The sequence below is a fragment of the Oreochromis aureus genome, linkage group 16 (assembly GCF_013358895.1).
Source record: "Oreochromis aureus strain Israel breed Guangdong linkage group 16, ZZ_aureus, whole genome shotgun sequence".
Lineage (NCBI taxonomy): Eukaryota > Metazoa > Chordata > Actinopteri > Cichliformes > Cichlidae > Oreochromis > Oreochromis aureus.
Genome location: NC_052957.1, coordinates 2,315,087 through 2,330,122, shown reverse-complemented (window position 1 = coordinate 2,330,122; position 15,036 = coordinate 2,315,087). Strand labels below are relative to the sequence as shown.

The 15,036-nt window shown below is 41.5% G+C and overlaps 1 protein-coding gene across 2 annotated transcripts; it reads left to right on the top strand.

Moving 5' to 3' along the window:
• The first annotated feature begins 5,708 nt into the window (after positions 1 to 5,708).
• Positions 5,709 to 13,574, top strand: cryba2b (crystallin, beta A2b). 2 transcript variants are annotated; one of them, XM_039599734.1, is made up of 5 exons: positions 5,709 to 5,727; positions 11,267 to 11,454; positions 12,100 to 12,241; positions 12,645 to 12,787; positions 13,197 to 13,574. In XM_039599734.1, exons 2-5 carry the CDS (start codon positions 11,297 to 11,299, stop codon positions 13,342 to 13,344), a joined length of 591 nt encoding a protein of 196 aa, XP_039455668.1. In that variant the 5' UTR covers positions 5,709 to 5,727; positions 11,267 to 11,296; the 3' UTR covers positions 13,345 to 13,574. The 2 variants fall into 2 exon arrangements, with proteins under 2 accessions (XP_039455668.1, XP_031585922.1); XM_031730062.2 differs by lacking the exon at positions 5,709 to 5,727 and adding an exon at positions 10,461 to 10,547.
• The last annotated feature ends 1,462 nt before the right edge of the window (positions 13,575 to 15,036 follow it).

Genomic DNA, 15,036 nt, shown 5'->3' with positions numbered 1-15,036 from the left:
GTGTCCATGACCTGGCACCGGTTCACCGGTTGTCTTTTCTTGGACCTCTAGTGGCAAGTATATAAGCAGTCCTCATCAACCACTGAATCTTACAATCCCATAATGCAACTTAATGTGTTTTGGTAATTATACCTTTTAAATACCCAACTTTCTAAAGCAAATTGCTTATTTGTGTGAAGCAGCCTTATAAAAGAAAAGCTCTGTGGTGTCAAATTTTCTCTATAACAGCCACAAAAGACAAAATTCTTTCCAAGGATCTCTCCTTTTAGCCCAGAAACATGAAAATAGAAAAAAAGTTTTATCACAAGATCATAACGAGGTGTTAAAACTAAAGTCCACAGCAGAATAAGCTGTTTGGCATTGGCAGAGAAGATTTAACGAGGTTTTCATGGGCACAGCCTACATACTCAGCTCTGCTGCTCAACCCACAAATGCATTTTCCCACAAATGTGGCACCATTAAAGGGGAAACAAACAGACCTTCCAACAGTATAAGATTTACTGCCAAGAAGCATAGTTACAGCAAAGAAATAATCACCCAAACACACACTTCACTACACACTTCCTCACTTTTTATATCATAAATTTATATCAGGGCACTTTGTATTGTACAGGTGAGAGCCTATAATATTATTTAGAGAACCTGAATGATTACCTATGAGGAAGAACTTGGCTACAGAGGGTAGAAAAAGGTCCCTTTGAACAAGAAGCTTCTGACGAGTAGCCATCTGCCTTTCCAGTGGAGTGAGAAGAAAGCCGTGTGAATAGAAGAGCACTGAGAGAGAACAACATGAGAATAAACAGTGGGCAGGTTGGTGGGTTGGTAGGTACAGTTCAGCGACATACATGAGCTGCAGCTTTAGTATAATAATCCAAAATCATTTGTATCTATTTTTTTCCTGACGTCAGAGTTTTCAGATTTACATATACTGGACGTACTGAAATATCTGAATGAATGAATACATCTAAACACTAATATCCCATTCCAGTTTACTCTTTGGGTAAATGTGTATGAAGATATGTTTCCTGGTGGATTTCCCACCAAATTTAAACACCAAACTTTTCCTCCACTAACTCTGAGACGATTACACAGTGAACTTTTTCCCCCTCAGAGTTACAGAGCAAGGTGTGTCGCTCAGCAGCAGAGCGTTATTTGCAAGGCAGATAATATGAAAATGATTCCCACACGGACGCTGAATGAGACAAAACAAGCAGGTTGGCAGGTAGCTACGTTACAATGAGCCCTTTTACAGTTCAGTGCAGGCACAAAGGTCGTTGCCCGGCACGGAGAAGGGGGGGGGGCTTTGGATGGAGAATAGGCGTTAGTGAGAATAATTCATTTTGTGTGGGTGTTTGGTGTGACCTCCCATCAACACACACACACACACACACACACAGACAACCCTCCCCCCTTTATGTCAATATTGGATCAGAGTAACGCACCATGCGACAGGTGTCTGTGCCTGCCCCGAGGATCCACTTCGAGGGGTGGAGAAAGGAAAAGAGCGAGCGAGTGAAGAGAGAGAGCGTGTAGAGGTATAAAAGGTGAGGTCTGAGGCTGCGCCTGCTATTATTGCTTTGCTTCTTCTAAAGGTAAGCTTTGAAGCTCCTCACTCGTTCCGTTTCAGAGAATCCATTCTGACAACTTTTGCTTGGTGCTGTAACTTTTTAAAATCTTCTCCTAAAGGTTGAACACGAAGAAGCCAGCTGTTTTGTGCCCGCCACATCCCTCTCTGGACCGAGTTACACTGTGACCTTTCCCCTTTTATCCGTATTTGCTTCACGTTGAGCCTCACGTACAATACCTGAAGATGAAGTTTTGTTCGTTCGGCTCGCGTTACGCAGGTACGGGTTGGCAACTGGAAAAGGCACAAGGATGACTTTTAGTTAGGGAAGAAGATCACTGGGAAGCCTTTAAATGAGACGAATGATAGTGTTGTTTCCTGCAACCAGTTCAAGGTGTTTTCATTGAATGTCCCAAAGGGGTAAGGACAGGTAGCTGAGTCAAAGTGTGGCCTTTATTAATGTGTCAAACATTTCTAAAAGAGCAAAAAACATCGGTGATGAAGACAGGAAGTCTGCTCCCTCTCAGATAACATTGTTTTAGTAACTCCAGGTGTGTTGTACATTTCACTGAACAGGTAGATTGTCTCATTTGCATACAGCTGGCAGCAGGCAATGCTCTAAAGAAAGCAGTGGCAGCATAGAAGCAGCTCACTACCTGACTGAACAAGTAACAATCATTCAAAGTCTGATGGCTAAAGACTCTTTTGTTGCTCCTGTGTCCGTTTAGAAAGGAACAAAGGTGCTCTGATGCTATAATAGATGTTGCAGTTTAAATCTGACATGTACTGTATATGTCTTTTCTTCCTTTTTTTACTGAAAAAGTAAAGATATCTAAGTAAGACTATGTATCCCAGACTCAACTCAATCCACATGTCCTGTCAAAAGCAGCCGCCTTAAACAGACGCACCCATCTGCTCACAGCAGCAGTAACAGCGTCAGTGACACACACTCTCACTACTGCGAACGTGGGTCACTGACACTGGGACTGGGTCCAAGTATTAATCACTCACTGTTCTTTTTTTTGGGGGGGGGCGGTCAGTGGTTGAACCTGTCTTTGTGTGTTTGACTAAGCTGCCCCAGAATGACACGAGTACGCATTGAGGAGGCTGACATTTACAGCGTCAGGGATCCGTAATTCCCTTTAGTGCTGTTTTTGATAATCATTTTCCTATTGGCACATTCATGATGACAGAACGTGTTTTCCACTGGGGGCCTGTATATCACCATCCATCTCTTACGTCATAAAGAGACCGCAGGCAAGCACCAGAGAGCAGAGAGATGGGCTTAATGGGACGTTATGTTAGCCATTGACTAAACATTAACCACACATGGCAGACATCTGATAGAAGCCATCTGTTATTTAGAAACTGTGATGCATTATTAAGCCACCCCAATCCTGATATTCATGTTTTCTTTATTTTGTCTTACACTGAACATTGTTTGCACCTTTGTAGTTAAGCATAAAGTGCTGTTTTTATCCACCAGCCTGAAGGCAGAGCTATAAGCTGAGCCCTGGGTGACAAATAAAGAGCTAATAACACAAGTTTTTATTAGATATTGAAAAAATGTTTACACATCTAGTAAAATTATATTATATTATATTACCCCCCCACCCCCCACCCCAAAACCCCCAAAATATACCAAACGCTTGATGTTTGGTTTGAATGTGCACGCTTTTGTTTAACATCAGAGAAAAATGCATTTAACCTTAATCATACACATACAATTATAAGTCTTTGTATTTTCTTTCTAGGATTTCTAGGACTTCCTTGTGGCTCAAATGTTAGAGACTGTATAATTTTGTAATTCAGATCTTTTGTGCTTGTGAGCAATATCATGAGAAAGCCTGTCCTGCATGTCATTCTTTACCTGAGAGCCTATTTGCCTCTGCTCGAATCACCAGTCAATATTTGTTTAAAACCAGAGGAAGGGTAAGCTCACACTCCTCAGTATCCTGGTTACCTTGTCCCGACTGGTCCTGCTGCTGCTACACCCTTCCAAGCAGCTCCAGCAGCTGCGTTAGTTGCAGGTAATTTGTTTAGGAGTCACCGTGGAGGCCGAGCCACCTGGCTGGAACTAGCTGAAATAAACATAATGCCACAGTCATGAGTTTGGACCTGTTGGTTTTATCACCAGCGGCTCACTCACTAACACATTTCCTCCACAGAAGACGAAGGAGAATGTTATTTGTATCACAAATCCATAATGTGTAAGACGACGTAAGTCAGTAGCTCAGTCCTGTTATTGCTTCTCACAATGAATTTAGTTTTTTTACTGAAGATTTAAATCATGTTAATATCATGTAGCATCTCACTCATGTTGCTAGCAGTTAGAAACAGTACTGTGAGAGACTATTTGCTCTTTCCCTCACTGTTCATTTAATTTTGGATATTTGTCACATTTATGAGTTTCGGATCAAACAATTTGTAATATAAATATTAGTTATTAGCTTAATGAATCCCCATTAAATCTGGAAATCACTTAAATAGAAGCTGTCTAACAAAGCGAAGTAGACCATAAGAATTCAAAAAGCAGCCTTTATGCCACCATCTAAAGAAACAGCTGAGAAACAAAGTCACTGACACCTGTCAGTCTGGGAAGAGTCACAAAGCCAATCTAAGGTTTTGTGTGTCCAGTGCTGAAGCTTCCCAGGAGGTCAGAGAAGAGCCCAGAACAACATCTAAAGAACTGCAGGCCTCACTTGGCTCAGAAAGGGACTGGGAAAAAATGGCCTCTGTGGGAGAGTCCAAGGAGAAAAGCACTGCTGTTTTTTCTCCCAAAAAACATGTGGATGATCCCAGAGACTGCTGGGAAAATATTCTGTGGACTGATGAGAAAGGCTGAACTTTCTAGGAGGTTCGAGTCCAGTTACATCTGGATCAAATTAACAGCCTTTCATAACAAGAACATGGTGGTGGTCGTGAGACGGTCTGTGGCTGCTTTGCTGCTTCAGGACTGGGACGACATGAATTCTATTCAATTCAATTTTATTTATACAGCAGCAAATAACAACAACAGTGGCCTCAAGGTGCTTTATATTGTAAGGTAGACCCTACAATAATACATACAGAGAAAAACCCAACAATCAAATGACCCTGTGAAGTTGGACCCTTTACACGTACAAGACACGGACGTGGTGACAGCACTTCTTTATTTGAACATTCTTTTTACTGTGGTTTGCAATGGGACACAGACACTCCCGCTCCGCTGTCACGTCCGCTCTCCTCTTTCTCCGACTGTCACTGTGAACATATAAAGAGTCACAATCACATTCACATCCCAGCACACCTGTTCACCCCGCCTCTGCACTGCCCCGGGAGCTCGCTGCGCCACCCCTCCTCTGCAGCCGACCAGAGACCACACCCACGCCACAGACCCCCTATGAGCAAGTACTTTGGCGACAGTGGGAATGAAAAACTCCCTTTTAGCAGGAAGAAACCTCCGGCAGAACCAGGCTCAGGGAGGGGCGGGGCCATCTGGTTGGGGTGAGACAGCACTTCATAGTGCAGCTGGACAATGATCCAACAAACCCAAGAGTTCATCAGTGCTTTACAGTAACTGTTACAAATCCGAAGACAGAGACACACGCACATAAGCAGCAACCGAGGCACATAGTAACGTTCATGAATTCATGCATTCATGCAAAGGATTAAGTTTGTCCAATTACTTTTGAGCCTCTACACATAAACAGGCTTTATTTTCGAACACTTGATGAAATGATTTTTGCTAAACCTGAAAGGCTGCACTTCAATCACAGCTTGATTATCTGATATAAAATGTGGTGTGCTGTGCAGAAGCAAAGTTACAAAAACAATGTCATTGTTTAAAACACCTGTAGAGCTAGGCTACCTGTCAGCATTACTAACTGTGTCTCACATTGTCCCACAAACTGCAAGTGTAAGCAGTGTGTGTTTGGGTGTTTTTTTCACCTCGAGCCCACTGTGGCATCTTTGTAAGTCATCTTTGAAAGTCACTCCTTCTTTCATATCATCTTCTCAGCATACAGCCTGCTGGGTCTGAATGTCAGGGCATCTTGGAGAGTTGGTGCATGTGCCAACCTGGCACACCTTGCTAAATTACTTCCTTGACTCACTCTGGGCCTCTGCTTGTACCTGCTTGCTGTATCATTGCTGGTTAAGCTGACTGGTTACCGTCCACCTGGGTAAGTTTTTCCCAAAGTTGTCTGCCCATTCAGAGTAACACCGATAACATGCTAATATGCTAACATTAATATCTACATTATGCCACTCTACATCTCACTTAAACTGTTAGAAATTAATAAATGAAATGTATTTTACCTGCTGAGAAAGTCTGCGTCCATGTTGGCAACGAGCTTATTTCTCGACCTGTAGATCTCTACACCTAACACCTCCACTGTATGACATCATTCCTATATTTCATACTTAATTCAAGTGGCTTACACTAATGCAAGCAAACAAAAGTCAAAGCAATCTGAAACTCTGACCAAGCTGCTTGTAATCGCAGCTAATGGTGGAAACTTTCAGGCCTTCCTGCTAGAAAAAGCCCTGCGTACCAGACGTGTGTCATATTTTCTTATCTGAACATAAAATTTCCTTTAAAATACACCATTTTCAGGCCACCTCATCTGCAGAGTCTGTGTGAGAGGAAGGCAAACATTAGCGCACAGCAAACATAGTATTTGAATGGTACTCAGCATGTCAGTCAAGTGATACAGATCTGCTGGAGCTGCTGTTTATACCCTTGCAATTTACTTTGCAGTGTATTTAAACACGTGCATGCGTTATTCACTGTAAATGTAACTAACTTGTTCACTGTTATTTTTTCCAGTATTGATCATGCAAATGCCCAAGTGAAATGTGTGAATAGCCACATGTAGCATTAACATATTGTTTATTTATGTGCTGTTATGGTGTCATCCTGTTTTTACAGTTACATCCTGTTTTGCTCTTCCTGATGTTTTGTCCTGATCCACAGCGCAGTAAGTGCTGCATATAGAAAAAAGGGGCAGCTACAACATATTATATCGACTTTATGAATAAAATAGTCTAAACTTCACTGGGCTTGTCTTTTTTCTAGCAGCCTCTGCTGTGACCCTACAGACTCTGCAGGGTTATACTGTATTAGTGCTGTTAAGACAAGCGTTTGTGTCTGTTCAGCAGGAACATGATTACATTTGTGCTGTCTGCCAAACTGCTCAGTACTATCTGTAAATGGGTGAGCGGCGTGAGGGGCTGTGTGTATGTGCTGCCTGTAGGCCGTGTGCTGTTTCCTCTGACAGTTACTGATAATGAAAACTCATGCAAATGCCCAAGGCCTGTTTTCTCGCTCCCTTGGCTAGTCCTTGCCTCGGCTCTCTCGTGGCGGGGTGAGTGTTAATGTTTTAAAGTCCTCAGTCTCTGAAGAGTTGGCTGAACAAGCTGCTGGGCTTCTATTTTGAACTCAAATGAACTCAAATGAGTTTTATCTCAGCACTTTGTCTAACTCCCTCAGGCAAACTTGCTTCTTTTGTGTTTGATCTGTCTGCTCAGACACCTGAATGCTAACAGCAGAGTGCGCGCGTGAGCCTGTCGTCACAATTTCATCGTAATTGTCTACAGAAAACAATTACAATCTATATATTTTACCATGTTTCTTTTTTTTTTTCACCGTGTAAATCAAATACTTGGATGTCCCTCCTGTCAGAGCAGCGGGGGCAAGAGGAGGCGGTACAGCAGATGTCCTGCTCACATCATCCTCACCTGGATTAGTCTCCAGGGTAACGTTCCACCTGAAGGAGGGCATTTATTCAGGGCAGTGTGTGTGTGTGCGTGTGTGCGCAGGTGCGTTCACTCACTATTCAAATAGTCCATACTCAAATTGACCCAGAAGACAAGCAGTGTTAATACACTCAGGGACAGACACCTGGAATATAACATTATACTCCAAAATATAGATACTGATATATTTCAATGTATATATGTTTGAGAAGCTGCATTTAAATATTAAATATTAAATGTTTTTGAAAGGAATGGATTGTTGCTAAATAGAAAATGTTGAACCTTTTAATGGTTCCTAGGAAGGAAGAAGCCATTATAGCTTATAACACCTGCATTACAGCTCATGGTAGATGAGTTCTATCTATCTCAGTTCTATCTCTGTTTCCATTAGTTTCACAACCTTCACTTTCATCCCAATGCAGAATCTAGTAGTTGTTGTACATTGCAGGGTCAGGGCTGGTAAACAACACTGAAACATTTATTTACATTTTCCCAGTAAATACTACTTGTTGCTCCATCAGACCCTCTGTTTAATAGTCCATAAGGACCGTTATACCAAGCAGTTTGTTGGTGCATAAAAATATGAAAATTACCATGAGAATCTACTTTAATTATATATTGTTAAATAAAAAACACACATGGATGTGTGTTAATATTGTGTATTGTGTAATACCAAATTTAAGCCTCAGGAAAGCGTACGTGGGGGTGGTAGCCAGCACCGAGTCCTGTGAAATAATCAAATGTTCCATGACCTTTAGCCGGCAATGCAGAGCGGTCATCAGATAATAGCTCTCAGTGTATTTGCCACCAATATTTTGCATTTGACTGGGTGAATGAATGAAGGGGTGAACTTGTGACCTTTGCCAAACACGGGTCATTGTGGGATCAGGAAAATGTAAAAGACAAATGGAGCGAAAGTCTTTCCTTTGATAAAAGAGGAGGAGAAAATACAGTAAATATATCCTATGTGTACTACAGTACAGCCCATAACGTGACTCATCGTGTTAACCAATTTCATGACAGTTATTTTATGATAATTTTGTTTGTCTTTCACTCTAACCTAAACTTAATGTTAAACTTTCTTTCTGTGTTGCCCATGTGAAAATATCATATCAGTAATGATGAGTTAAAGCGGTTAAACAACATCACTGTGTGCTGTGTAGCTGGTGCAGCTCGTAGCTGCTTAGACAAACCATTTCTCAGTTAGCAGAGGCAGCGCTGAAGCTACAGAGGAGAGTGAATTTGCTTTTGCGCTACGACTTGACAAACTATTATTAAACTTGACCTACCGCCGGTCAGCAGAGCAGAGCTATCGTATGACCAGCAGGAAGAAATGAATGGATTTGTTATACAGACAGATAAGGATTCAAAGTAGAACTGTACTGTACTGGCTCTGTGCTGGACTATACTGCCCCTCATGTATGCAAATCCCCACCAGCTGCATTTAACAGGGAAATAAGGTGTGTGTCAGTGTCAGGTTTGTGTTCAAAGGTACGGATATATCATTTATTTTACTTAGGTTTTTGCGTGTTCGGGTACACAGTGTCATTACTCTTCAAAACTGAACAATTCATATAGATTTTGTGCCCAAAAGGGAGGCAGGTCCCCACAACATGTCTGTGTAAACAGTTGATGATGTAATATATGCACCTACACACAGAGCATCTGTGTCTTTATAAGCCTTTCCTTTCACCTGCCATCACCTGCTCTGAGGGCAGGCTGGGTGACACAGGCTAATGCACACACACATGTGGAGTGAGGGACAATGAATGGGCTATCAGCAGACAATGAGAGAGCTGTTTGTACAAGTAAGCAGCACAGACACACAGCGTATACACAGTCATAGCAAAATGAGTTTTTTACTGTATGTTTAGTGAGAAAAGAGGAATATTTACTCCTATCGTCCCACACAAACTGGAAAGTTTTCACTGAATTAACCGGAGAAACGGACACAACTAACTGTCAACCTTAATTCGATTCATGATGTTCACTTTATCATGTTTGTCAGCGTCTGTGTAATAACCATTTTAGCCACTAGATGTCACCAATGATGAAGGAAAACTCAACTGCCTCTTTAATCATGTCGCATTGTTGTTATGATCATGTGTTCAAAACCTGCAAAAATGTGAATGTAAGAGATGCACATGGACAGGTGATGTCTGATTTAATGTGGTCCGGATGTGATGAACTGCTCAACAGTTTTCAGGCAGCAGTGGAGATGTTTTCTTCTCACATTGGACAAATAAAAACAGACATTGTGCTCTAAAACAAGAAGGCCTATTCTGTTAATAAAGGGTGAAAAAAGTATACAAAGTACGTTGAACTTGTTTTTATTTATAACATTAAATGTCAAAGGCCATTCATACAGATTTTTGGAGCTTAAGAGAATTAAAATAAAAATAGGAAAATACGGCAAAACATGCAAATATAATTACTACATCTGTAATGCAGCTTTGATTAGTATTGTTTAAAAGACAGATGACATTTAAAAGTAGAATAAACCTGAATAAGCTTGGCTTTTTCCAACAAAACGTACAACATAACCATCTAGATCATATTGGAAACATTTTCTTTTTCATGTAGGTGGACTCATCAGCATAAAGAGAATTTCTTTAATACAATAAAACTGTGTATGCTACAACCTCTATGTGTGTACTCATTTGTATAATGAAAACTGTGATTTGGTTTGATCCTAATCTGAAAAAAAGCACTGCAGTTTTTACTGCAGCACTTCATCCTCCAGTTCTTTCCAGATCCAGAGGAAAAGAAAGAAAAACGTGTCCTAGATGAAAGTGACACATGTCCTGGGCTCAGTGTGCGGCATTCCTTGGACCCTTTGCCACCTCTAGTTTAGGATCCAGTTTACCTACAGCAAAGAGTGAGGGAGTGAGGGGGAGGGGGAGGGGATCAGCTCCCAGAATGTGTCTATTATCCCGTTACACCAATCAAACTGTTGTGTCAGTGTGTTGCCATTGTATAGTCCTGGGTCAGGTTGCCACTGACCGTGGCTGCCATATTGATGACTAAGTCAGTTTGGGGCTCTGAGGACAATGGTGCTCTGGAGCCTCCACAAAGCACGAGGCTAATGCTCCCCTTTCAGCCGGCCCGCTCAGCTGCTGAGTGTGCAAGGCTGCTGGGCAAATGGAGTGGCTCGGGTCCAGGGGGCCCAGCCCTATAAAAACACAGGCGAGGGTCTCTCCCCCGACATTGATTATACTGGATCTGTCCCACCTCAGTACCGTCTGTAAGTATCTCAGCACTGCCTCAGATTTAGCTGCAAGAAACAGTGACGGTGACAGCTTTGTGTACTAGGTGGAAGCGACAGGCAGCGAGACGCTCCCCACACTGTGGCTTAGGTAGTTAGTCTATTACAGACGCACTTTGTTAACATTAAAAAACTTTATTATTCTGCTTTTGGGGACAGCTGTGTATTCCTATAATAAGCTGGCAAGATGATGCCTTTCTGGTGTGCTTGTGTGTGGCTTGTAAATACAATACAGGCGTTTTCTTGAATGCAGTGTCGTGTACTTTTCCACCACAACAAAATCAAATGAGCCAGACTAGAAAGAGATGAAGCTTCATAAGCTTTCACTCTGATTCTGGCTGGAAGTGGTTCTATCTGCCACGCTGGAGTCTCACGGTGCAGTTTATGAGCTGGAAACGTGGTTGCTGATTGAATCTGTGCTTTGAGGAAATGGAAAAGTAAAGAATGAATGGAATTTTTCACTTGTGACACCTTTGGAGAGTGAGCTAAAAATAGATACAACAAATGTTTTATTTTTCTCCAAGCTTCCAGATAAAAATGGCAATTTTAGGATAATTTAGAGATGTGGCTGGCTCTCTATAGAGCTCTACCCCACTGATTGCTCATGCTATCCGGGGCTTTAGTTGTGATTGTATGATGGTGTTATTCCTAATCTGTTTTATGCTGAGGGTCTTTATTAAACTCTCTACGTTGTTCAGAGAGTAACCCCCGAGGGAGAAGCAGCAGCCATGAACACTCAACAGATGGAGCAGATGGGCCAGTTTAAGATCACAGTCTGGGAGGAAGAGAACTTCCAGGGAAAGCGCTGTGAGTTCATGCTGGAGTGCCAGAACATCATGGAGAGGGGCTTCAACAAGATCCGCTCCATCAAGGTGGAGAATGGACCGTAAGTGACCGTAAAAGATACATTAAAGCTGTTTATAACTGTAAACTCATTATGGATCAGCACTTTTTCTTTTTTTATTTTAGTAGCAGCATCTTGTACATTCACATTTCTTCTCTTGAAACTTGAATCTTACTGACCTGAAAAGGTTGGACTAAAGCAGACACGACTCAAAAAACGACTAAAATCGAGAAGTCGAGCAGACAGAACAACAAAAACTCTAAATTATAACCTGCGCTGTTATTAGTTTGCTGCTTGGCATGTATCACTTGCATGTGTGTGTGTGTCTGTGTGTGTGCATGCATCCAAGTGTGTCCCTGTTGTGATATGAGTTGGCTGCGTGCAGCTGCCGGCTGTGACTCGTGATCAGATAAAAAGGCCGGGGTGGGTACAGCCCAGCAGCGGCGGTGGAGGCAGGAGCAGTATCTAATGTTTGCTTTGTGCTCTGCACTCACAAAAGGAGCTGCATGCTGCTTTTTGTGGGCGCTGGACTCTATTGTTTAAGAAGGATGACAGTGTCAGTATCATTGTGCTGTGTATTTAGTCGTTCATTAAAAGTTTATATTGTTTAGTGTTCTTTTTTTTATTTGGGGATTATTCTCTCGTTTCCAGCACATTTAACCTCAGTGTTTCTGTCTCTTTTCTCAGCTGGGTGGGTTATGAGTACCCAGAGTTCCAGGGACAGCAGTTCATCCTGGAGAAGGGAGACTATCCTCGCTATGAGGCCTGGAGCGGAAATAGCAGCTACAGAACCGAGCACCTGCTTTCCTTCAGACCCATCAAGTGTGCTGTGAGTCCCTCCTCCTTTTTATTTATCTGTTTTCTCTTTTTATCAATCAGCCTTTGTCAGTGGTCTCTCTTCTCCACGCCTCCTGAGACATTAACCTCCCTCCTTCTTGTGAATCCTGCAGATGTGTTTGCATATATTTATTTTAATGCATCACTTCCAGGCTGCTCATCCTGTGACGCTTCCTATCCTCTGTTAGCTTTAGAAATTTACTTTTTAAAGATCTCTTTCCTTGTCTGTTGTTCCTTTAAAATAAATATGAAGCCATAAGTTCTATAAGTTTTCTAATCAACCCTGAATAAAACCCTCATAAATCTTAGCATTAATATCCTCTTTATTTCTCTAATTACTTACCAATTACAAAATAATACAACAGCTTCTAAATGAGTTGTTTGTTTCTCTGCAGAACCACAGTGACAGCAAGGTGACCATGTATGAGTGTGAGGACTTCCAGGGCCGTAAGTTTGAGCTGTGCGATGACTACCCATCCCTACAGGCCATGGGCTGGTGCAGCAAGGAGGTGCCCTCTATCAAAGTCAACTCAGGAGCGTAAGTTACACAATTTTCTCTGCGTTCATCGTCTTTCTTAAAAAAAAAACCCCAAAACATGTGCACGTGCTTTTAATAATAATGATAATGGATTGGATTTATATAGCGCTTTTCAAGGCACCCAAAGCGCTTTACAATGCCATTATTCATTCACGCTCACGTTCATACACTGGTGGAGGCAAGCTACTACTTTTACTTACATATTGTGCTTTGTACTCAAGTTAGTTTTTAATTTAACACGCTGCTGCAAAATATAGCTTGACAAGCTGCACGCAGTGTGATAAAATATATAAAGGCTCAACCTTGTAATTGCACTGAATTTACCAAAGTGCATTAAACTTTAAAGACTAGCTGAACTCTAAGATGCTTCACTGAATCCTTCACTCTAACCCTCCCTCCGTCTTTACAGCTGGGTTGCCTACCAGTTCCCTGGTTACCGTGGCTACCAGTACATCCTGGAGAGAGACAGACACCAAGGTGAATACAGAAACTACAATGAGTACAGCACCCAGGCTCACACCAACCAGGTGCAGTCCATTCGTCGGATCCAGCACTAAGCCTCCACACTGCCGGCCTGACCCCACTTGAAAAAGAAAGAAAAAACCCCTCCCCATAATCGCTCTCTCGACTTGAACCCTGGACAGATCGTTGTCACAGAACAGTAGATGGACAAACTCTTTCTATCACTCTGTGGCTCTGCATGTATGGATATCTAAGTACCTACTTCTACTATCATGCTGAAGCATGTTCTTGAAATAGGAAATAAAGGCTTTTCTTCAAAACTAGACACTGTTTGTCGGTATTCTTTTTTTTTTTTTTTTTTTTTTTTTACATGAAAGTTTATCAACCCAATTAGAATAAATGGAAATGAAGAGCTCAGAGAAACTGGCTGTAATAATAGACTTCTACTGAGCTATTAATCTGACCTGCAGTTAGACTGCAGGTGTCCAAGCATTGCAAAACCTTTGTAGCTCTATGAAGAAGCTGTTCTCAGAGGCAGGTTTTGCTTTGTGTTTATTTAAAGTGCATATTTGGCCTTTCAGTGAACATCCATGGAAAGATTTGATTCTGTTAGGCTTTAGGATGTATAATGTTGTTCTTGTCAGACTGTATTCTTATTTCCAATAAACAAGAGCACAAGATCACTTTCGTTTCTATTATTTGTTTTTCAACTGTTTGAGGCACAGTTTGGCAAACTGACCAATAAGGCAACGCTCCATGAAAGCAGCATGTGGCAGTTGGCCACTCAAAGCCAGCACCTTTAGACACTTGACACTCCTTAACAGACACATGTAAATAAGAGAAAAATATGGACATGAGTGGTTTTTTATTTAATTTTAACTGACTTCCTTTGCTATGATGGTGTTAAAGTGCTATTAAACCTAACAAACTTAATAAAAAATCCAGCAGAAGTTCTCCGAGAGACAAAACATCATAAATGTGATGTTTTAGTTTCAGATAAAAGTTTAGATACATTTTAGGTTTCACAACTTAATCGATCAGTTTGATCCAAATGAAAACTGAAACCCCTGCAGCATAAAAGCAAGAGATATCCAAAAGCTCTTAATAATGTGAACAGCATATACAGCATTACACTTTAAGTCCACACCTCAACCTTGCATACCGTGAGTACTTCATTTGAAAGTCTAGTAGCTTAGCATTTGTTTGCTCACTCTGATGTGTCACTGTGATGTTGATCTTACAGTCGCACTCCGGGTTCCTGGAGTGTGTTTACCTCCACCTACACTACTCCTGTTGGTCCAGGACATAGGATTCCGTGTTACACCCCCCCCAAAAGCTTACACAGTCCCACACCCAAAAAACAGGATCTTTATATAAATGTGTAACCACACAGCACACACCTTTCTCAAATATACATTCCTCTGCAGACTGATTAAAGCCGCTGCAGCGCGGATTACAGAGGAGTGACACTTGAGTAGACAAGAAAGTTACAGCTACACAGCTCAGAGCAGCAAGGTAAGCCAGAGACTTTACAGAGAAAACTTCATTGTTACAGCTTTTCTTAATGTTTGCAGGGTTGATTAGTCTGTTGTTTAGAATTACAGCTTAAAATATGAAGTTACTTCATTTGAGTTGAACATTTAAACTTGTTAAGTAACAAACTGAGTCCTGTGGTTATTGTGGGGTTTGTTAACAGTGACACTTTTAACTCTTTAGGTTTACAAAGTGAGAAATTACACCACCTGGCTACCATCTGACGCTAACTTTGCTTTTTATATTATAAATTA

Bases quoted from the DNA above. Each gene is read 5' to 3' on its own strand.
- cryba2b (XM_039599734.1), top strand. From the start codon at position 11,297: ATGAACACTCAACAGATGGAGCAGATGGGCCAGTTTAAGATCACAGTC. The intron at 11,455-12,099 runs GTAAGTGACCGT...CTCTTTTCTCAG, and splicing joins ATCAAGGTGGAGAATGGACC to CTGGGTGGGTTATGAGTACC. The intron at 12,242-12,644 runs GTGAGTCCCTCC...GTTTCTCTGCAG, and splicing joins TCAGACCCATCAAGTGTGCT to AACCACAGTGACAGCAAGGT.